This window comes from Polypterus senegalus, chromosome 8 (genome assembly GCF_016835505.1).
Source record: "Polypterus senegalus isolate Bchr_013 chromosome 8, ASM1683550v1, whole genome shotgun sequence".
In the NCBI taxonomy this organism is placed as follows: domain Eukaryota; kingdom Metazoa; phylum Chordata; class Cladistia; order Polypteriformes; family Polypteridae; genus Polypterus; species Polypterus senegalus.
The window spans coordinates 88,857,613-88,882,819 of NC_053161.1; the positions used below are offsets into that span (position 1 = coordinate 88,857,613).

The window sequence follows — 25,207 nt, forward strand, 5'->3', positions numbered from 1 at the left end:
GATGTTTCATTTTTTAAATTTTATTTAGGTTGCATTTGCAATGATTGGCGCAAATGACTATACTAATACCTGTTAGAGTATGCAAACATATCAGCACACTTGGTGAAATACATATGGAGCACAGATACAAGGGAAATTGAACAATCCAAACCAATTGTTCTTTTTTTAGTTTAAATTGCTACTTCTATAGTAGCAATAAATCACCTAGAATCTACGCCCAGGGAGCTGGGCACAAAGTGGCAGACAGACCAAGACAGTGTACCACTCTGTTGCAGGGGTATGATGGTGAAAAAAACCAAATCAATGTGCATTAGACTAATTTACTTTCACCAATCAGCTTAATAACATTTTTTTTTTTTTGTGATTTTGTATGATAGGAGTAAACTGGAATTCTCTATAAAGACCAAAATGAACACACGCAGAACATGGAAGCTTCACACAGAGGAGGAAGAAACAATAGCTCCTGGGCAATGGCTTCATTTTAAACATAAACAGTGCATTTTATTTTAATAAATAACTGGAAACCAGAGTTAAAATGTTTAACTAACTATAGTAGTAACAGTATGCCATCATCCCCTACATCTTTTTTGTTTTTTTTTCCTTTTTATATTCTCCAAATTGTTAACATTATTTTTTAACATAAGTGTTCATGCCTTGGGTTCGTCCCCCAAAGTCCCCCAAAGCTTTGAAGGAGTGTCAAAGGAAAAAGAAACTGTGAGGGCTATGTGTTTGAGTGCTGAAAAGAACATATTTAAAAGAAACAAGCTTGAGACAACAATACATATCATATAATGCGCTACTGTGGCTGTCTGTTTGTCTGTCCAGGATTTTAAATCACCTGTAGCTTGCAAACCGTTTGAACTATTGACCTGAAATTTCGTACACATACAGTGCATCTGGAAAGTATTCACAGTGCATCACTTTTTCCACATTTTGTTATGTTACAGCCTTATTCCTAAATGGATTAAATTTATTTTTTCCTCAGAATTCTACACACAATACCCTATAATGACAACATAAAAAAAGTTTACTTGAGATTTTTGCAAATTTATTAAAAATAAAAAAACTGAGAAATCACATGTACATAAGTATTAACAGCCTTTGCCATGAAGCTCAAAATTCAGCTCAGGTGCATCCTGTTTCCCCTGATCATCTTTGAGATGTTTCTGCAGCTTAATTGGAGTCCACCTGTGGTAAATTCAGTTGATGGGAGATGATTTGGAAAGGCACACACCTGTCTATATAAGGTCCCACAGTTGACAGTTCATGTCAGAGCACAAACCAAGCATGAAGTCAAAGGAATTGTCTGTAGACCTCCAAGACAGGATTGTCTTGAGGCAATAATCTGGGGAAGGTCACAGAAAAATTTCTGCTACTTTGAAGGTCCCAATGAGCACAGTGGCCTCCATCATCCGTAAGTGGAAGAAGTTCGAAACCACCAGGACTCTTCTTAGAGCTGGCCGCCATCTAAATTGAGCGATCGGGGGAGAAGGGCCTTAGTCAGGTAGGTGACCAAGAACCCGATGGTCACTCTGTCAGAGCTCCAGGGGTCCTCTGTGGAGAGAGGAGAACCTTCCAGAAGGACAACCATCTCTGCAGCAATCCACCAATCAGGCCTGTATGGCAGAGTGGCCAGACGGAAGCCACTCCTTAGTAAAAGGCACATGGCAGCCCGCCTGGAGTTTGCCAAAAGGCACCTGAAGGACTCTCAGACCATGAGAAACAAAATTCTCTGGTCTGATGAGACAAAGATTGAACTCTTTAGTGTGAATGCCAGGCGTCACGTTTGGAGGAAACCAGGCACCGCTCATCACCAGGCCAATACCATCCCTACAGTAAACAATGGTGGTGGCAGCATCATGCTGTGGTAATGTTTTTCAGTGGCAGGAACTGGGAGACTAGTCAGGATAAAGGGAAAGAGGACTGCAGCAATGTACAGAGACATCCTGGATTAAAAACCTGCTCCTGAGCACTCTTGACCTCAGACTGGGGTGACGGTTCATCTTTCAGCAGGACAACGACCCTAAACACACAGCCAAGATATCAAAGGAGTGGCTTCAGGACAACTCTGTGAATGTCCTTGAGTGGCCCAGCCAGAGCCCAGACTTGAATCCGATTGAACATCTCTGGAGAGATCTTAAAATGGCTGTGCACCGACGCTTCCCATCCAACCTGATGGAGCTTGAGAGGTGCTGCAAAGAGGAATGGGCAAAACTGGCCAGGATAGGTGTGCCAAGCTTGTGGCATCATATTCAAAAAGATTTGAGGCTGTAATTGCTGCCAAAGGTGCATTGACAAAGTATTGAGCAAAGGCTGTGAATACTTATGTACATGTGATTTCTCAGTTTTTTATTTTTAATAAATTTGCAAAAACCTCAAGTAAACTTTTTTCATGTTGTCATTATGGGGTGTTGTGTGTAGAATTCTGAGGGAAAAAAAAGACTTTAATCCATTTTGGAATAAGGCTGTAACATAACAAAATGTGGAAAAAGTGATGCGCTGTGAATACTTTCCGGATGCACTGTATACTGCGTGACATCTACTATTCGCTTTCGGGGTGTTGATTGACCTCCAAGGTTATTCTTTTTTATTTTATTTTATTTTATTGTAGAAGCAACTCTTGGCAGTGGCCAGCTGGGCAGCAGTGCGGCGCATGTGTACGGGCACTGTTCTCATCCCTGCCACCTTCGCTGTCACTTTCCCTACCTCTTCGTATCTTAAATAATTCTTGAGACAGGTTGAAAACTTAAGTGCCAGCTTAAGTGAAAAATTAAGGAAAACGTATCAAGTAATTGCAACACAAACACTGAATTAATCAGTTTTAACGCGAAAAGATGATGACGAAAGAAGAGAAGAAGCGGGACGCTAGGGTGGAGAAAAGAAGAGCTGCTCAGGAAGCAGCAAGTTCATCAACCTCTGAGCAAATGAATGCTAAACGTACAGAGAAAGAGTATGAAAACTATGAATGCTCAAGTCAAGTGCGTGCAGTGTGCCGTTACTGGTATAATATATATCAGAGAGACACATGGATCCATTTCTCAAGCCCATAAACTGCAACACAGGGTTGCAAGGAGCTACAGCCCATATTTCAACATCATCAAACACAAGGCAGGAACTAATTCATCCAGTCCATCACATCTGTCAACTCGCTGCAGTTCAACAATAATGTTAATGGACAAGTATTGCTAGGTCCCATGTTATGTTTGTGTGTATGCACTATTTGTAAAGTTTGTAATTATTGTATTATTAAAGTTTTATAAGTTGTCACAGATGCACGCCAGGGAACCACCTGCCAGAATCTGAAAACTTAAGCAATACCACCTTGGGACAAGAGGGGATGCTGGTGCTAATGGTTTTTTCTCTCTCAACCACAGTTTCAGGAAGACATCAAAGGATGATGGCTAGCCCTGCCCACAATGCCCAAAGAAGTTACCGCACCTTCTTCCCTGGATGTCATAAAAACTCCATCTCTGGAACAATGCATCAATTTTTAACCTGAACCTCAACGGAGACAGAACTCCCGCTGAAGTGTTGAACCTTTGGGCTACTGAAGTCTTTAAACCTGAGTGCCATTAGGCACTATTTTATTTTTTTTGTTTTTTGTTTCTGATTACATGAAGTTGCCCGGTTGACATCCCAACATTTCATTGGCATCCTGGGGCTGTTTGCACAGAGGATACGGACGCTCCTCTAAAAAATGCCGCTTTATCGTGGTGCTTCGGCATACTTAAAAGCCCAAAAGCACGTATTGATTTTTTGATTGTTTGCTTTTCTCTCGCTCTCTCTCTCTCTCTCTCTCTCTGACATTCTCTGCTCCTGACACACATTCCTTTGAAGAGAAGATATATTTGCATTCTTTTAATTGTGAGAAAGAACTGTCATCTCTGTCTTGTCATGGAGCACAGTTTAAACTTTTGACTAAAGGGTGTTATTTCATGTCTAGAGGGCTCTAATAATGTTAACAGTGTGGGAGAGTTTAAAGGGGTTAAAATAACCATACAAACATATGGTTTCTACTTCGCGGATTTTCATCTATCGCAGGGGGTTCTGGAACGCAACCCCCGCAATCGAGGAGGGATTACTGTACTGCATTAAGGATTGTAATTTTACAGTTAGTTTATTATTTTAAAGTTTATTTTGGTTCACTTCTTCCTCGCATGACACTTAAAATAGTGTCACATGACTAATTCTGTCATGTTTCTGGTATTTATGGAAGTGTCAATATGCTGTAAATGTGGCAGTGGCTGCCACAATCACTGTTCTTCAGTGGATATATGTACAGCTTCCCAAAGAATCTTAGCAATAGTTTTTTTAAAAGGTTTTTGAACCTCCTTTTGATTTTTTTCTCATTGTTTTGGTTTTGTTACTCATTTTTTTTCTGCACACAATAGTGCACAGTTTCATATTTTCATTACTTCTTTTTTTCCCTAACAAAAACTCCCAGAGACCTTGTGTCTCATAACAACAGCACTTACCTGTGAACATGTTACAGCATTCTGAGCCAAGACTCAGTGAAGAGTGCTATACAAAAACAGACTGAATTAAATAAAACTGAACTTATGTGTATGTTAGCATTACCAAATAATCTAAAATATGTCTTTCGTAGGTTAGAATAAACTAAAGTTCCCAGAGAAAAGCCTCCTAGATATAAAGAAAGTGTTTTAACTGAAATTTGTAGTGATAGGTATGATAACTGAATCCAGGTTCTTGGAGATATCAATTTCAAGTGCTAACAACTCTTCCAACATGACATATAAAAATGTATTTTATACTAAATTACTAAAAAGAAAGTTAAAAGCTCAATGTTTTGGTTGTTCAGATGTGAACAGGTATGTGGATGAAGAGGAGTAAAAGTGAAGATATACAATTATGGGAGAAGTGGTAGGGAGGAAGTGGGCAGCAAAGACAGTGAAGATAAAATGAATGGAAGGACAGTTGGCAAAAGCATGTCAACTGAGAAGATGAAAGTTAGTGAAAAATATTCTGCCATCATTCAATACATAAACTAAATTTAAGAATAACATTAGCTTCTTCCATTTCTCTTTGTCAGGCATCTTTGGGGTCTTGTGACAAAACAAAAACAGACAGATCAGTGTGGTTATGATGAAGAAATGTAAAATGTGATATAAAAGGCTTAAAGTACTGTATGATCCTGATGGTTCTGACATATACCCCAAAACCAAGGTCACTGTCCTTTTTGCCTATTTTAATTTTCTAAACCTTTGTAGATGTAATACAGTATAAAATATCACTGGCCAAGCAGATGGACCTCTGCGTAGTTTAATAATGTCAAAAAAGGACATTTCTATTAGATGCATTTTTATAAGTGCTTAGGCAGTTGCAGGTGTTCAAAACAGTACACAGCAAGGATGGTGAAATTGAATTGTGCAGAAATGACAGAAAGGCTGCATAGTTTAAGTGGCTGGTAATAAGAGATGATGAGTAATTCTGGAAAATATGGTCTACTGATGGTAACATAACATTTTCAAAATCACAGACTGTGATTCACGATCATGTTTGGGGTGAGGTAGTGTTGTCAGAACCCTATACCAGAAGCATTCAGTGCAGGGCAGAATGCAACCATGACCAGGGTACACTTATTGGGACAAAGTTAAATTGAGAAACTAATTTAACATACAAATATTTGAGATTTGGGAGGAAATCTGAAGTATCCTAGGACGATGTGGAAACTCCACACTGATGACAGGAGCATGTTTTGAACCTAGGACAACTTAGGATGCTGGTTCAACTAAGACTGAAAGCTAGTTTTTAGATAATCAAATAATTTAATTCAATCTTCAGCTGCTTGATAGTAATTAATACTTAATTTATCACATCAACTATATCTAGAATTCCATTTTATTGCTTTTGCAAATGTTCTACTTTAAAAAGAAGCCACACATGCTGAAATAGTAGAGGACTATAGAGGAGACAGACAGGGCAGCAGGGGAGAGTACATATCAAACTCTCTGACAAGTGTGATTATTTGATGGTGGCCTTGTCATTGTTCAAAGACTCCATGGCTTTCTATTGTCCACATCTCATTCAGTTCAGTGTCTCCTTGCTCTCTCTTTGTCTGTTCATTTTATTAATCAACTATACTTTTGTGTATATTCACTAATCTGAATTTTCCTTACGGGTACTGATCTTGGGCGGCACAGTGGCGCAGTGGTAGCACTGCTGCCTTACAGTAAGAAGACCCAGGTTTGCTTCCCGGGTCCTCCCTGCGTGGAGTTTGCATGTTCTCCCCATGTCTGCATGGATTTCCTCTGGGTGCTCTGGTTTCCTCCCACAGTCCAAAGACATGCAGGTTAGGTGCACTGGCAATCCTAAATTATCCCTGGTGTGTGGGTGCCCTACAGTGGGCTGGTGCCCTGCCCACGATTTGTTCTTGCCTTGTGCCTTGTGCTGGCTGGGATTGGCTCCACCAGACCCCCGTGACCCTGTGTTAGGATATAGCGGGTTGGAAAATGACTGACTGACTTCACTGATCTTGATTCATACGTACTGCCATCTATTCCCTCCCATGTGATAAGAGGTTCACAATTAAAGATATACTGTATTTGAATATTAATTTTACATGGATGGCAAGATAAGCATTCTCTCAAGAATGTAAAGAGCTGGACTTATGTTTAGTTATCCTTAAAGCTGGTCAGATATTTCAGGGCCAGGATTCTTAATAATATTTAACTACATTTATGCAGCGCTTTTCTAACCTACTCAAAACAATTTACAGAGATGGTGCAGAACAACTTCAACCTCCACCAATGTGTAGCATTCACCTGGATGATGTGACAAGGAGCCAATCTTGCGCCAGCGCACTCACCACACATTAGATGAATGACCTTAATGACCACGATGTGATGGGCAATTTAGCCAGAACACTGGGAAACACCCTACTCTTTCAAAAGATGCCTAGGGATCTTTTCTGACCACAGAGAGTCAGGACATTGATTTTATGCCTCACCTGAAGTGCAGTGGTAATTTTTACAGCGCAGTGTCCACATCACTGCTCTGAGGCATTGGGATCCACATTCAGACCATAGGGTAATTGCCCACTGATGGTCTCACCAAACCTCTTCCAGGAGCAAAGCAAGCAATTGCCCTTTTGACAGTCTTCCATCCAAGTACTGGCCGGGCAAAAAAAATACTTAGCTTCAGGTGCTCCGTAAGGATTACATAGTTTGAAATGACATTTTAAGTATAGTTGTGTCAACAGCATCAAATACCATGTGAACAAACCTATTCCTTCATAACGTTTACTATATGGATGTACTTAAAAGCAACAAATTCTACAAAGAAATAGTTCTGCCACTGCTCCAATGCCTCCGACTTCATCGTGGAATCTGTGCCTTTTCTCTTTCACACACTTCAGTACTCTTGTTTCTTCCCACAATCCCCTTGTTTTTCTTGTTAAATGGAAAAATGAAGCTGGCATACACAAAAGCAGAAGTACTGAGGATGCTTCAGAATCTCTACTGGAGGACAATGTAACCAAAGCTTGCTTTTGATAATGTTATAAAGGTGATTAAAAATAATTCAGAAGGTGACATAAAACTACTGGCAGATGGTACTAGTGTCAGGCAATTTTTGGCTACTTTGCCAAAAGTATACATCTGTTTGAGTAACAGCCAAGTATGTTCTCCTATATACATAACAGCACCAAAGCAGAGAAGCCTCATCACATTCTGGACATGCAGAAATATCTGTCTACTGGCTGAAAACATATTACAGAATTTATAAATAATTTTATTAGTACGTGCACTTATTATCAGACCCACTTAATCCACCATCTTCCAGCCAAAGGTGGGAATCTACCATGAGCACAAATATCATCAGATCTAAAAAGACAACAAAAACTAACACATCCCACTATGTACTTTCAATCAAAAGCATTTAGTCACGTTCACAGATATCAGTGGCAGAAAGCACATGAGCTATGAGGAGAGATTGAAAGAGGTGAATCTTTTCAGTTTCAGTTTGGGGATATGATTTAAGTATTTAAAATTATGACAGGAATTATATTAGAGTAGATTCTAGCTGTTACTTCAAAATAAATTCTGCAACAATGACATTGTTGGAAACTTGTCAAGGGCAGAATTTGCACAAATGTTAGGAAGTTTTTCTTCATGCAAAGAATAATAGAAACACCGAATAAATGACCAAGTACTGTGGTGGAGACAGGAGAATAACACTTTAGGGTCTTTCAAAACTCAGCTTGATGTTATTTTAGGCCATCTAGATGAATAGGATGGATGAACTTGTTCTGCTGAATGCCATGTTCTCAGCACAATTTTTCAAATGTTCTAATGTGTTTAATTTCATAAAACATTTTCTAACACATCTGCGAACATCCCAACCCATTTAGATTCATATTATTCTTTTGGGCATGCAGAGTAGATTTCAATGGTGATGACAACGAATGGGCACTGATCTTTGCATGTGTAATATTTTAAAATTCAAAACTGATGATGTTAAACATTGTAGCCAACACATACATCTGTAATGCTGCTGTTATGTGTTTGTTTTGGTAGTCTGTTCATGAGCAAAAATCTGGATTAATGTAAATTTATACCCTTGTTTTTTATGAATTTTATTGATTTTTCTTGCATTTACTTGTGGCGGGGTTGGGCTTTTTAGTAAATTTTTCAGACTGGTTTCTAAAAAACATGAAAAATGTAAATGAGTCATATCTGCATGATTTCTTTGCCCCTTGTGAAGTCTATAATTAATGCAGACAGTGCCCCTGTGTATTTCTGCAACACATGTCCACTATTTATAAGAATAAAGCAAGTAATGACATCATTGATATCTTCTTATCCCATGTGGGTTTAATTCCTTGCCTTGAACCCAATTTTTCCAAGATCCCACAAACCTGTAATAGAATACAGCATTCACAAATGGATGCATCAGCATAAGACTCTTATACACTAAAAGCTATACAGTAATAAAAACACAAATCCTTCTAAATGGAATTGAAATGTAAATTACATTATTAAGGATAGTATAAAAAAGTAACTAATTAAGCGTAAACACCCTACCGAACATGGCAGCAGGTTGACATAGTGGATGATACTCATGTCCTTATTGCTAATGGCATATTCAATTATAAATATTTCCTAATACTGTATAACAAATGAGAAATATCCAGATCAACGCACATGTTTAAAGTTGAGTACAATAATAAATAAAACATGGGGAAAGCAATCGTCACAGAAACCATGAAACTTGCACTCAATTGATTTTCTTCTTCCATTGAGGACAATCCTGAGAGCCCTAAAACTGACAAGTGAACAACTGAACATATTGATCTTGGTGATTCAATGGTGCTGGTCTATACTTAGCATCTGTAGTGATATAACTGATAATGTGTTTTCTTGGGTTAGTTAAGGGCAGTACCAGAGGAGATTCCTTTTCAGGGGCAAGCTTTCATTGGGATTTATAAAGAAGAAGCATCCTAACGTTGACAGAATTAATGATGCCACCTACAAACCTTTGCCTTAAACATGAACAGTTAGGCAAACAAAATGAGAATGCCTACAATTAAACGGCAAAATGCAAACCAGTATGATGCTAATCTAACTATGAAACAGAAAGATGGGATAACCCCTGCCTATTACAAAGGAATACCACAAAGGGGCTAAGAAGAGCTCTGAGGAAAATGCCAGTAATGAGTAATTAAGGGGAAAGGGAGTAACTGGGGTTCTTTACATAGGTAAGTCATCCCATTTTACAGAGAGTGATCCAACAGCAGTGCACTGGGAAGGCTGGAAGCAAACTGTACATAAGGCCAAAAGCATACAAACAATCCTGCTGCCTTTATTACTGAGAACACGATAGGCTGCCCGAGTATACTGTACTTATCACACTTTATAATGCCTGTCTAGTGATCTTTAACAATTTAACCAATCAACATTTATCTGACAAACTCATTGGTTTGTTTATTTGGAATATTACTGCAGGCCGACTTTAAGAGCATTTTAAGAGCTAGTTGACTGATAATGAAAGTAGCAGTATATTTAAAAAAAATGTTAAGAGTCAATAGTCAAGTATTTCACTTTATAAAATGGCATTATGCTGGCACAGAGGTTAACCCTGCTGCCTCACAGATCCGGTATCCTGGGTTCAACTAGTTGATGTCTGTGTGGAGTTTCCATATTCTCCCTGTGTCCACATGTGCTTTCTCAGTGCACCCTAGTTTTCCTCCTCTGTCCCCAAAGATGTGTGTGTTAGTGTAAAAATCAGTGAAGCCAGCAATGGGCAAGTGCTTCTCCCATTGCTGCTGGGCTAAACTTTGGCCACCCTCATCCCCTAATTGCATTAAGAGTGTTTGAGAAATGTTATTTTAAACATGGTGGTGTAGATTTATTTAATTTTAACTTCATGGTGTGAAAAAAACATTAATTTGTGTCTGTACTGTATTTCACACTCCTTCTCAAAATAAATGATTGCTCAAATAAAAACCTAGGGTAAATCTCCTAGTCTAAGAACAAATAAATAAATGAATAAATGGAACTTTATACTGCATGCTGGTTTCCCCAATAAATAATTCATACAACTTTCGGAAGTCACCATTGAAAAAGAGAAATCCTTATAGGCTCCCCAGATGCTTGCACCACAATCATTGTCTTCATAACTCGTAAGTAAAAGGGGTCCGAATCCCAGATGGTGTTCCAGCTGGCTGAAATTACAGATTCCCCAGAGACTGCAATGAACTGACACAGCATAGTCCTGCTTCGACAACAGAAAGGCAGTGGTAGTGTGGTGCAGGACCGCACTTCTACTGTAGCAAAAGGTTAAATAAAACTGGTTGTTACAGGCCATGTTAAAACATTAGTTTTCATGAAATGACTGGTAATAGCTATTTTTTGTTTGCATAGTAAATTGCTAGTTAAATGTGTAGGGGAAGAAAGCCCTATTTATAGAATACTCAACGGTGTTTAAAGGACAAAAAGCTTACTCAATGTTAGATATTTCAAAACTGACCAGCAGGATGTTCATGCATTGGTTTAGTTAGTGTTTCTGTGAGTGTGGCATTCAAATAGTTTATTTTTATATGTTCTAATGAATGATGGTAGAAAATCAACAAAGAAGTTTACCATATAACCGATATACATATATATCTTCAAGAACTAAAATAATTTCTGATATCTATGTTTTCACAATAGAATATCACGCATGCTCGGTTGCTATTCCAGTGTGAAAAATACCATTCCTACTGTACCATATGTTTTTCAACCATGCCCGGCATGGTGTGCTTGTGGGTGGTGCACAAATTGATTAAGCCTTTTCCAAAAAAACTTACGTAACACCTTAAGAACACTATATTTGGTACAATCTGTCTGAAAACTGTTCAAAGCATTAGAGCACAAATGAATACATCAGTATAGTGAACCTTTCAAACGGACACTTTTGATAATCTGGAGAAGTGTGGAGGAGGTTAAGGGAAACAATTAATTTTGATTATCCTTGCTGATGACAGGGAGCAGGTGCCAGATGGTCAAAATAGCACTTATTCCAGAATACATGAACTGTTAAGGCATTCATGTGTTATTCATTAGGAGCCATCGAACAGCAGCAACTGCCATCCCTATTGTTAACTGGGTCTGCAGCCCACATTTCCTATACCTACATACAGAAGTCATCACCCATCAAAGTATATTTATTTGGCCCAGTTACAGCTTTGTCAACTACTGAAAATTACAAAACTACTTTATTTTATTTATTTCTCTTAGCAAATAATTCACATATACCATATAAAACAAATGATGTGACTGTTTGTTCAACTCAGTAAGAAAATGTAATTTAAAACTACTGCGACAATTTTTGTTCTCCAAAAATAAGCCCAAAATATGACATTGCCAAATGGCAATTTTCAGCTAAATTTTGCAATTAAATTGTTGCATCCTTTAAACCTGCCACTGAAGAAATTTCCTTTTTAACATTTACTACAGAGAAAGGAGCAATAAGACTACAGACAATTAGCCACAGACCCTAAAACTTACCAGAATGCTGTTCAGCCAAAACAGCACTCACATTTCCAAGTTAGAATTTCCACCAGCAGCACAAACAAGCATGCCCGGGTACTTACATGCCTGGGGTATCAACATCCTGCAATAAAACTGTATCTTCATCAAATCTTTATAGTCACACCTTATGTTGTTACATATAATGTTTACTAAAAACGTTCATTTAAAGCTGGTGATACACAAAATATAAAACAGTATTAGAAGCAAACAAAACATCATATCTATTTTTCTATCAAACGTGTTTTGATGATTTGTCACCTACTAATTAAGCCTTAGTCTTTCCAGGCCCCACTGTAGTTAGTGACTAGCCTAAGTTAGCAACAATTATTTGTTCACAGGGCAATTGAGTTTCAATCAGACAGGAGTCTATGGCACTCGACTTTCAGTGCGCAGGTCACCAGTTACAGCCCATATACTCAGAGCTCAGCAACATATCTGTTAATCTGAAAATAAATTGCCAATCATTTGGCAATTCAGAAGTTCAAAGTGTCAGGATTCTCATCTCTATAAAGCCAGAAGTGCAAGTAGGTTGCATCCATGGAACCCAGTAATCAATACTGAGGGTAAATTGGGTACTCATACTAGACAGGCTTCTTATTTTGGTACTATGTGTCTAAATTACTGATACTGATATTAAGCAAACAGAGATTCAAGAGACATGTCTTATTTTGATGTGTGCAAAATAAAAAAGTTTAAGCCAAAATGTACTCATAGGCCAAATTCCCTAAACTGCTGGGTAGCTGCCGGGTGCACATCTAAAAGCCTTCACAAATAACTTGGAAGATTTTTAGGAGTGACTATTGTTAAACTAGATGTTTAATAGGGGCTATCTCTGCCCAAAGTTTTACCACTTTTTAATATTTCTTTGTGATTTCATCAAATAAGGTGACAAAAGTGATTTTCTTACTTATTATATCCCCAAACAATTATGTAAATGTAAAGTTCAGCTTATGCAATTCTACTTGAAAAAGATTTTAACTGAACAACCAGGTAGCATTTCTGGATCAGACCTTGAAACACATTGTGCAAACCTTCGTTGTATTCTTAAGTAAATGACAAAATCAGGAATCCCTGCTCTTAATATCTACAATGTAATACACAAAACTCAAAGACTTCTGAAAAACTCAGGTTTTGCATTTGTGGAGTCCATGCTGTGTATAATTATTACACCTTAACTGCCACCATTGTTCATAATGCCTTCCAAGTGACTAGAGCCAGACCTTTACAGAAGAGGTCATATTTTGGCATTTAAGGGGTAAACTTTCAATTTGGTGAGTGAAGTGGCTGCTGGGGGCAACTGTACAGTTGCTGGAAATGCATGACTATGTTAGAGAGAGAAAGAGAAATGTCAGGCACTGCAGGCATGAAGCCACAATAACGTCCTGGCCAAGTGTGTCACCACAGGGCTAATAACTGGGGAAGCTGATCCCTGGTTGCCCAGTCAAGATGAATCTTATGAGGACTTATAGGAAGCCAGAACTTTCCTGCTGTAGCTGGAAAGTGACTCTGGGAGGGGCTTAAAGCTGTTTCACCACAAGAGATACAATATGATGATCAAATGATGAGTTAAAGCAAGTTCTACCTGATAAAGAAGCATGAAAATAAGGGGAATGAAGTTACTGGAGAGATTTGTAAGTGAGTAAGTTGCACCATCATAAACTGGATTTAAGACATATACTGCAAGGCCCAGAGAGGCTGAAGGATTTCCAATTTGCTGTTTATTTTGATATTTTCTGTTCTCTAGTGTGCGTTTTGAAAGAGGTCATACTGTGACCAACTTGTCAATAGTATTTTTTTGTTTACTGTCAAATGTTGTTCACATTTCAACATTTCAACATTCTTTATATCAAATGGCTGTCAAAAACATTAAAAACAGAACACATCAAGACACCTTTAAGTAACGTGATTCCCCCTTGCCCCAAAAGCAAATGTATTCCCGCAACTCTCACACTAATTTCAATGAGTTAACCTATGAAGTGAAGCAAACAACAGTGTTCTTACGTCCTGTTTATTGTAACAAGTTAGAAAATGCAATTTAATAAAAAAAATGTGTAGGTCTTTTTTATGGGCATGCTTTTATTGTAATTCAGTATAATATTTGTTGTAAAAAGATGTTCTTTGCATTATTTAATTATCACCACATTTATTTATAGGTTCCACCACCAACACACTGATGATATTCTGCTCTTAGTGAACATAGTGATTTTAATGAGGGTAATTTAGAGAAAATAAATTGTCATGGTGTAGTGAAAAAATTCAAAAATTGGAAGACAAAAGCGACAAAAGCAAAACGTCAGGCAAAAATCAAAGACGAAAAATTTAAGAACAGGGTTGTAACCAAAAGAAGACAAAAAGAATATGTTTTTTAGCACAAATGCACATAAGAGTTTTCCTGTGAATTCAGATAACAAAGTTCCACATCAGGTTGAGGTCTGTAATCACCCTCACCTACCCCCCTCCCCAAACTAAGCAAAGGCATCCCTATAGGCAGGAAGACAAAATATTGACACTTGCTATACCCAAAATGGAGGCAGAAACGGTTCAAAATAAAATTTAAAAATATAAGCAAGGATCATAAAATTTAATTGTAATACCAAAAATTGATTCTCTAACCTCAAAAAACCTGACTATAGATATTCTCTCCAAAAAAGGGCAAAAATGATCAATTAACTCCACCATAACAAATGATGTTAAGAAATGTTGTCCAATTTCAATAAATATTTTTTGTTCTGGCATAGAAAGAAATGTCATATGGTGGGTTTAAATCCAAAGAACAAAACTAAAACTACCTAAAAAAGACATTAAGCAAAATTCACAATCAGAGATAAGATTTCTATTACTAACACAACAATAATTTGTCTTAAGACTCTAAAACCCTGAACAAAGGCATGCAGTGCACCACCATCCTAAACAGGATCCCAGGTGTAACGTAATGTGTCACAACTTCTAGTAGCCATGTGGTACCATTATCAAAAACATACAACCACAGTCACCAAAGAAACACATGAAATAATGGCAGCTGTGATCCAAAACAAAATATTAAAATGGCAGCACTGAAAGGTCAAAAAAATGATAACTATAAAATGAACTTAAACATAACAAAACCCAAGAAAATGTACTCTGAATAATCCAAAACAAATAAGTCAAAACACTTTTCCTTCTATAGTCTTAAATAAACGTAGACCATTGTAGTTACCATTATAACTCATGCTTACCTGAAACGTTTCAGTCTTCCTTATGCTGTGTTCAGAGCACAAAAGCAATTGTGTACTGTATGGTTAGTGACACCATGATAAACTATTGTGCAGAACAAATTAATACAAATATGGTTCGTGTATTAAGTGCAGTTTCTCATATAGCTGACTGCAGTACTATATGTCACATTTTTCATAATTGTAATAAAAATGTCTGAAGACGTTTGATATCAGTTCACTGCTGTCATTATCACTACATATTTAGAAGTAATCCTTACCCAAGGCAGCTGACAAGATATAAATTGTTTATATACTTTTCTTGCAGTTGGCACAGGCATGTTAAGCAGCTTGCCATCACACAGCACATCAGAGCTATGGATTGAACCAATAACTTTGTGGTTGGAAGTCCAAGGCCATCCTGCATATAAAAATGCTGCTGTCTAAAATTAGTTCTAGGACTAAAAGGTAGTTTCTCTCTCTGTGTGTTGCTCTTAGAACATCCATCCATCCATCCATTATCCAACCCGCTACATCCTAACTACAGGGTCACGGGGGTCTGCTGGAGCCAATCCCAGCCAACACAGGGCACAAGGCAGGAAGCAAACCCCGGGCAGGGCAGCAGCCCACCGCAGGGCGTGCACACACACACACCCACACACCAAGCACACACTAGGAACAATTTAGAATCGCCAATGCACCTAACCTAACCTGCATGTCTTTGGACTGTGAGAGGAAACCGAAGCATGTGGAGGAAACCCACGCAGACACAGGGAGAACATGCAAACTCCACACAGGGAGGACCCAAGAAGCAAACCCTGGTCTCCTAACTGCAAGGCAGCAGCGCTACCCGCTGCGCAACCGTGCCGCCCCTCTTAGAACATATCATTCAATAATATAGCGTTCATTTTTACTTCCACTCAAATACTGATGACCCCATACCCTATTTATCAATTCAAGATAATATTTATCAGAACATGCTGGTATGGCTTCTAAATGCTTCTAAAAGGTGAAACAAAGCAATGGTTGTGAATGCTATAATTTTCAATCACACAAAATCAGAAAGAAATTCTATTAATCAATGAGATTTAAGAAAACTTAAACTTTAGAGAGCTTAAATTTAATTTTATCTGAATCAGCATGAAATATGGATGTTATGTTTGACAGTGATCCATTCTTTAGAATGACAACACACTATACGGAGTGAGACACAAAAATAACCGGATTGGTAAAAAAATATATTTTTATTGATGAATTACAACATTCTAAACATTGTCACCTTCTATATATATATGGCCTCCCGATATCTACACCGCTCCATACGTTATCTTCCATTGATTGAAACAGTGCTGGAAGTCTTCTTGCTTGAGACTCTTCAACAGGCTTGCCCTTTTTGTCTTCAGTTCATCCATTGAAGAAAAATATGTTCCCTTCAGGTCACTTTTGATTTTCGGGAACAAGTAAAAATCACAGAGAGCTAAATCGGGTGAATAGGGAGAATGATTGAGGACAGGAATATTTCTGTCAGTCAAAAACTGCTTTATGGAAAAAGAGAAAATGTGTGATTTGCTGTTCGATTTTTTCACCCAACATTATTGTGGCAACTCATGTAGCGATTGTTGTGCAAATACTGACTGGGCTATTCACAGAATATACCTAGCCAGTCAGAGGTTTGAGAGGGCGTGTAGGAGGGGATATAGTTCTCTGATTCATGTCCGGCTGACCTCCAGACGGTTATCCAGGAAAGCCCGAGGCCCAGTCTGGTTATTTTGTGTCTCACCTCATATAGCTCTAATACCGATTTTAGCTGAGGTCTTCATTTACACAATCTTAGAGCATTGTGGACAGTCAGTTGGGCTTAAGGAAAGAAGGAAGTGGATCTTTGTGACTGTGAACATAGAAGAAAAAATTGTCTGTCCACTTTCTCAAGTTATCCTTTCCTCGATGGAATGGAAAAAGGAAAATAGGACATGAGACTGCATCTGACCCCACCACACCTCGAAAAAATTACTACAGTCAACAGCTCTGTCTGCCTACAAATTACTTTACTGCCAAAATATATTGAACTTGTGTTACTTGAGAAATTCAAAACTGTGCAGAAAAGTCATGAGGGAGCTGTGAAATCTGTCATCCCCTCTAATTCCTAGTTAAGTAACCTGATCACCTCAAGGCAATGAGATCTAAGAACTGAAGTTGTTAAGTGTGACATATTCTCTGACTCTAGGTTGTACACAAACCTTAGCCTACTAAGTTAATTAAATTACTACATTTAGAACAGCTACACAAATTTAGGTGGTTTCTTAGTATAAAGAATACAAAAAAGACAGTATTGCCCTTTGTTTTTGATAAAATGACCTGCTTCGATGCATTACTAACAACCTGTTCAAATTTTCCTAATCCAAAGTTAATTAAAATGTTACTACAGTAATTTTAATTAAAACTACAGTAGCAAATAACACCACATAATTCTAGCTATTAAGATTTTACCATTATATCCAGTTAAGTTTAGTGCTAATTTCAAAATTTTCCTACTGTCATACAAAGCAGTCAATGACTTTATCCCACCAGTGATTTTTTTACATGATATCTGTACACCATAGCATAATCATAAGACCCCAGCATTCCAACAATTTCCGAGAATAAATACAAATGCTGTAGGGAGCAGAGCCTTAGAGAGCCCAAAAATTGCAATGATCTGCCTGCCAATTTAAAGGATGTCTCAGCTTTTAAATCAAAACTGAACACTCATTACTTCAGTACTGCATGCTCTTAAGGGACCTTCTGGTATGGCTTTTTATTGTATATAAATCTTTATAGGTCTAAATTTTAATTGTAGCTATTATTACGATCAGCTGTTACAAAACCCTTCCCATGTGACTTTTCTTCTTGCTGTCCATTAAAAACCTTTTGAATAAGACGTCAATATGGTGAGACGCCAATGGCAGCACCAATGACAGAAGCAGTAGCGACCAGCATATGACATGACTACAATTATGTTTCATAGGATATTAGAAAATGCCTGAGGAGAGGCTGGGAAGCCAATAACCTTAAGATGACTGAACTTTCACTAACGCACTTCCGAAAGGCACATCATTAAGTGTAGCTTTGTCTCCCTTTCTTCTATTTCTATCTGGTTATAATGTGCTTATAGAATTTCTTGATTTTTCCCCATGATTGTCCACCTGTCAAAATTAAAACAGAATGAACAGTGATTTTTTTATTATTATTGTGAACTTTTAAATATATATAATATATATATATACTGTATATATACATATATATATTATAAGTCTTAATACGTTTCAAAATGTTTTATTTTGCCTGTAACAATTTCATATATGTGTATCTAGGTTTCCTTTATGAGGCCTTCTCTTAAAAAGAATGATATTTAAAATTATCTACAGTTCTCTGTATGAAGAAATATTTTCTAGCATTTTGTCAAAATTTACTCTTAAACAGCTTCCAGTTAAAACAAACATTTTGTTGATAAAACAAAAATAACAGTCAGTATCTATCATTTCCCTTCATTCTTAAAATGCTACTTTCATTCTAAAAAAGTCCAATAATATAAACTTTCCAAACTGCTCATACCTCACCATCTTGAAATAAGTCTAGTAGCTTTTCTCTTTCCATGTTCTTGCAAAAGATCTGCCCAGATAATTCTAATTGTGGCCTCACTAGTGCGTTGTGCTGCTACGGTTGTGCAGCACAACAAGACATTCTATCAGCTTCCTCCTGCATTCTGTTTAGACGTAGTGGCAACGTAGTGGACTTTAGCACTCCGCTAAATGTGTTTTATTTTTGTTTATTTTTTACATGGAGAACATCTTCTTCAAATTGCAGTTATACCTACATATCTATGATTTCCTCATCCTACATGATATGCAAAGCCATATATTTATTTGCACTCAACTTCATTTGCCACCTATTCTGTCCAAAACTGTATTCTATTCTGGTCCATCCAGAGGCATATACCAATTTAATTTAAAAGTCGATTGATGATGCAGACTTGTCAATGACTTCCTTGTGGCACATTTTGCCTTCATTTAACAGAAAATAACCTTATATTCATTATAAATAAATAAATAAAAATCTTCTTGTTATCAAAGTGCTTCTATGTGTTCCTCTTTCTAGGATGTATAATGAAAATGACAATCATTACTTTCTACTGATGTAAATAGTAGCCAAATGAAAGACCATGTCCACTTAAATACGTCTAGCGGGTTCACCTGCCTTTCTTTTGATATCATTATTTATAAAAATGTGTGTAAATTATTATATATTTTGAAACTGATAAACAGCATCAAGTTCAAATCTGCACGTAGCGTCTTTAGAAATGTGCTGCGTTTGTGGTTCGCACATGCCAAATAATATCACTACAGCGAAAGTGTAGAAGAGTACACTTTACACGGGGACTCAGTTTGCACTGTCACACACAAGACGGCTGTGCATATTTGGAACTAAAAGAAACACAGCTGAGACTCATCATCTCTGACTAGTCCAAAATTAGTAGGAAGGAAGACTGCCCCCAACATACACACACACACCCCAACAACATTATTCACAAACTCTCAACAGTGATATACACACACAGTCACTGATCTCTTTTCACAGCTTGCAACTATGCTTCTCTGTGAGTTGCCAGAGGCTTAGACAACATGTCACTATCCAATTCTCATTTACAGAGACTGGAAGTTGTGCATGCTTCACAAATGGCACAGCTGAATTAAACAGCATTGCAATGATTACCACATATTGCTGTGTTTGGTGCTCAGTAGGATCCACAGGATTGGCATGTATATAAGTTTCCTCTGAGTAACAGCATGCAAACTCAAAACACTTTCTGCTTGAGGCCCTCCATAGCCAAAACCAAACAAAGTTTACTTATGTGTTACATTTAAATCCTCTCTTTATTTTTTTTTGTCCAGAGACAATTGTTATGAGTGAGTTACCTGGCCAGGCCATTTCCCTACAAAAAAGAATATTGAAGATGAACCCCTCCTTGACAGGCATGTATAAATTTCACAGGAAGAACAGACATTCAATTTATTGATTCACTGCTTGTTGACAGATTATTTATAAAATGTATTTCTTGAACCTATTGGCGCTCATCAAGGATATCAGTTGTGGTCTGGCTCTTAAAACCTTACTGATACTATACTTGTAATGCAGATGCTGCTTCCTCAGCTAATGTACTTACTCAGTTCTATGTAGTGCTCTTGCACAAAATATAAACTGAGCTTTCGAAGGCTTCTGCATCTGCTCCAAATCTTCAAAGTATCCTCAACATTCCTACTGATTCCAAGTTCATTTTGACTGGCTTCTTACTGTGTTCCACCTTGAAAGTAAAGCCTTGGCACATTTTTCATCATGCTGCAGTCGCCGCAGTCTCAAAGCATTTTTTTAGTTTATTTGTATTAAGGACTAGTAAAACAACTGCATGGCAATTCAGCGGACTAATTTGCAAAGCTCCACTCTTCTACAATTTAGCAGACTGCTTATCTTCTTCAAGTATAATCATCAAAATTGCACTGTATGGTCAGCTATTATATAACATTCATTTCATGAAATTGGCACGATGGAGTGAAATGTATCTTTAGAAAAGTGTAAGTTGTTAAATTGGCTACACACGATGATTATTCTGTTAGCTTTCTGAAAAGTATATAACAGCTGATCGCAAAAACTGATTCTGTCTTCTATGACACTAAGGAGATGTGGGTGAGCAATGCAGCTGAATCACTAGATGACATTATACCAGAAATAGCACCAACATATTATTAGCCTTCTCCCACTCCTGAACAAGCGCTATTACGTGTGTGTGTTTTAAGTTCCCATCTTATACACACAAACTCTAAGGTTGCGTTTTCGCTAAAATGCACTTAATGAAAATCTAATAAACAAAAGCAGGATCGTGGGGTAGTTTTGTCCCGTGTGTTTCATTAATGACAATTGTACCCATGGAGTCCTCAGACGAACAAAGGCAAACACTTAAGACTCCTGGTCCCCCATGCTCAGCACGATAACCGATTGATTTATCATCACAAAGAAGCTACCACTTCCTGGTACAGACGACCTCACAAATCTAATGGCTTCGAGGAGGAAAGATTTTAAGATCAACAGGCTCCGAAAGATATGGGCGATATGTGGGTGTGCGGTGATCTGCTAAACTACTACACAGTCTGTTCAAAAAATTCAGAACAAACAGGTTTACCTCATTCTGGATCGACACCTGCCTATGTGGGTAACTACTTAACTCTTTTTGTTTAAGGTGTTAAATTTCTCCCCAGTGGTCAAGGACAATTAAAGTGTTAAAAGGACCAGCATCCTCAATGAGGGAAAAAAAGAGTCTGCCACCACACGGACTGATGACATGCATCTGAGAGACAAAAGCGAAGCGTTGGTCATCCTAAAATTTGTCAAAATAACTTGCGATCTAACGCGCGTAACCCTTCTTCTGACGCAACTTTAATAAAATACACCTTGCTTAATACTCTAGTTAAGGGGGATTCGACAGAGGATCCAAAATCCAAACGGGCCCTTATGATAGCAAATTGATGGATTTTTTTTAATGCGCGGGGAACAAAATATTCCAATTTAAAAGCAACGGGAGACGCGTATTCAATGATTCTGGTACGCTAATACAGAAAAAAAGCTGCCAATTCTAAATAGGACAACAAATAGAATTTTCAAAGGTATGCGGTTACATCTATTAATAAATAAATTGAAAACAACAAATAGTTTAATAATTGTGCATAAAGAGCTCAGCAGTGACCCTATTGTACAAGTATGTTTTGTCATGCCTGCGTTTATAGACACAGTGGTGACGTCTTAAAACGTCAAAAATGCGCGGAGAGAGCGATTTAACCCCCTAAAAGCCACTTAAAAAAACGAAAACGCATTTAGAAAAACCAGAACAGCAGCAGGGCGAAGCGAAGCTTTGAAATCAAGCAACTCAAAAAATCCCACCAACTGCCGCGGACCCCTTTCTCCCTCTTCTGTATATGAAATGCAATCCTCTGTGAATTTACAAGAGGAAGAGTTCACGATCTCCTCCTTCTTCTTCCATCAGGACCCTCAACATCAAACAATGAAAGAAACAGTCTTAAAGCCAGAAGCCTTGCCACACGCTTTGTGGCTTAGCTGCAAACTGTGATTATTGACAGGCGCAATCGGATACATTGTATCCTGCGTTGCGGGGAAAAAAATGATCGCGCACCGAAGATCGTTACCCTCGCGCCGCTGTGAAAAGAATGTGCCCGTACGAACGTGAGACAGACGCCGCTCGTTGGACTTACCGTCTCGAGCGTTCCTTGCAAAGCAGCGGTGGTGCTGGTCGTTGTTGATAAGGTTTGGATCGGAGGCGGCTGCTCTCCGCTCGCTCCCTCCGTCGCCATCTTCCTACTGTAGCGGTTTGCTTAGGCAGAGCTCCGGGCGCGCACCACAGCGCCGCACGCGCTTCACACTCCGCGCTGCCTTAACCATTACCCGCCCGTGCTCCACTGTAGGCGCCGGTGCCTCTGGGGACTCTGCTGGACTGAGAGCTCACGTGTATTCAAGCATGAGGGGGCTTCTTACCAGAGTTGGGAAAAAAGCACGCCCCTTTTTACTGTCTTAGACAACTGGAACATAAATACAAGGCCAACTATGGGTACAGGTGTCCCGCAAGCACCGCACAAAGTACGCGGCAGAGTTGTGATCATGCGAGTCCCACCTTGAAACGAACTCCAAACACAACGCAGAAACTGGCGCAGTCGTCAGCACTGATCATTCAAAGGAAAACTTGTAGATAGATACTCGTAGTCGAACAGGGAACTCAGATTTTTTTTAATTTTAATCCAGCGCCATAACTGGTGTGTAACATTAAACACATAGATGAATGACTAACGCTAAATCGGCAGTGTAATTATTTATTGATTTGAATGCAGAAGACAATATAGTAATTAAATTTCGGCCCAATAATCAGGTGAAAATTCTAATCCATCTTCATTGTAAATTACAGTATCACCATAGCTAAGGAGAAACACTAACACAGTACAATGACCAATTTTTAATCTTAATTTAGCAATTATCTAGTGAGTCATTCCAACACAAAAATCATCAAAATAACGCCATCATATGCCTCAATTCACCTACATTTTTACATCCTGATCCCATCTGTCCCTCTTATCCACCAATTCATTGTTCTATTCACACAGTAGTTCCAAGGGATGGATCCATCAATCTCCCCCTCAATCCATCAAACCATCTCTTCATCATTCTATTCTAGTAATCAATCTAACTATTTTCAAACCCACTGCAGTATACAGTTATTTACAAACGCACACTCTTACTCTCGGCTAGGCCTATTTAGAATCTCTAGTTAACCTTGAAAGGAAAACAAGAATACCTGAAGAAATAGCAACAAGGACACAAAGATAATGTGCACACTCTTAAACGTAATGGTTCTGTAAATGACATTTTACTTGGTTGTGTGGTTCCCTGTAGAACCATTGCATGGCAATGAACCATTTCATTCTGGGAAGGGTTATTTGCATATGAAAATAGACTTTTGAGCTTTATAAAGGTTCCTAATTTGAAGACAAAACAGAAATCTTTAATGTATAGTGACTAGCAAGAACATCTTTTACACCTTTGTTTTTAAGAGTGTGCAGGGGCAGGCAGATAGTTAAACCCAAAACAGCAACTACTAAATTATGCTAAGCTCTCATAATATGCAGTGAGTAATTCTAGCTCAACAAACTAACCAGTAAATAATCTTATCTCACTACCTAAGCCAGTAAGTAACTGTAGCTCAGAGCAGTGGCTAGTAAATTCTGTAATTTTAACAAAGCTCAAATATTACCCTTTAGCACAGATCCATTATTTGGTAAAATAAGCAAAGAATAAGTCACATTCCTAACCCAGCATTGTACAACAACATATAATTCCAAGAAGAAGCGTTTACACATGAGTAAGTCTAATCAAGTCTAATTATCAGTCTAATTCTAGCCAATGAGTAATACAGTACTATAGTAACTCATTATAATAAGCAATACTTTCTACAATAACCAGTGATTAATTCTGTCAATTCCAAACTGTCGATTCCAAGCCTCCTAATCTAAGTCCCCAGTAACTTAAATTACTGTAAGTGGTTTTGAGAATGTTATGTCATGTTATGTTATGTTACTCTAGCCCAGCACCACCTCAGTTTTATTTAGCAAAAAACAGATGTGTCTTCATGGTAAATTTACTTTTATTTAGGCTTTAGATAATTTATATCTTACTTAAAAATGTTTAGAAAAGGTCAACCCATAAGCAGGATTTAATAAAACATGGGGGGGTTCCAATGCAAAGCCAAATTCTGCCTGTTTTTAAAAAAAAGACCATTTCAAGCACACGAAACTACTGTCCTAGCTGCACCTTTGAAAACTAGGGTACTTAAAAGATTCTCACAAAAATGCAAGAGGCAATGATTGCTTCTAACAAAACAGGAAAATCTTTTAATAATACTAACTAAATTAAAGCCCCCATCCATCTGTCTCTTTTCTATTACTGGGTCAGGGACATCTGGGCCCTATCCCAGAAATCGTAGGTTTAAAACAAATAGAAACCTTGGGTGGATGCCAGTCCATCACAGGGTGCACACACGCAGACACACAGGCTCACAGTTTCTTAAACTTGGCTAATTTGGACTTGACTAACAAAACTCACAACTGTGTCGGAAGGATATAAGGAAGAAAAGCTATCTGAACATGGGAAGAAGAAGCAGTCTGAATGCAATAGACACCCAATATGTCAGAGAACTCCAGTTAAACCAAAGTGTGGTGGCAATAGTCAGGTTCACACCAGTGCCTAATATTAACCAAATACAATTAATCAAGGGTTGTCATCACACAAGTCAAATCTTCCACTTGAAGTTTTTCAGCATAAATGGTCAATACTGGCCAAAAACTGACAAGAACCACAAAAATCAATTTGTACCCAAAAATTGGACTGGTTGTGTTGATA

General features: G+C 38.0%; 1 protein-coding gene across 1 annotated transcript in view; it reads right to left on the reverse strand.

Annotated features, from left to right (window-relative positions):
• Positions 1–22,790, reverse strand: part of cttnbp2 (cortactin binding protein 2) — a 247,184-nt gene extending 224,394 nt beyond the window's left edge. The window contains exon 1 of the mRNA XM_039761402.1: positions 22,516–22,790. Coding sequence (XP_039617336.1) covers positions 22,516–22,614 — 99 coding nt within the window. The 5' untranslated portion in view covers positions 22,615–22,790. The remainder of the gene's footprint in view (positions 1–22,515) is intronic.
• Between the last annotated feature and the right edge of the window lie 2,417 nt (positions 22,791–25,207).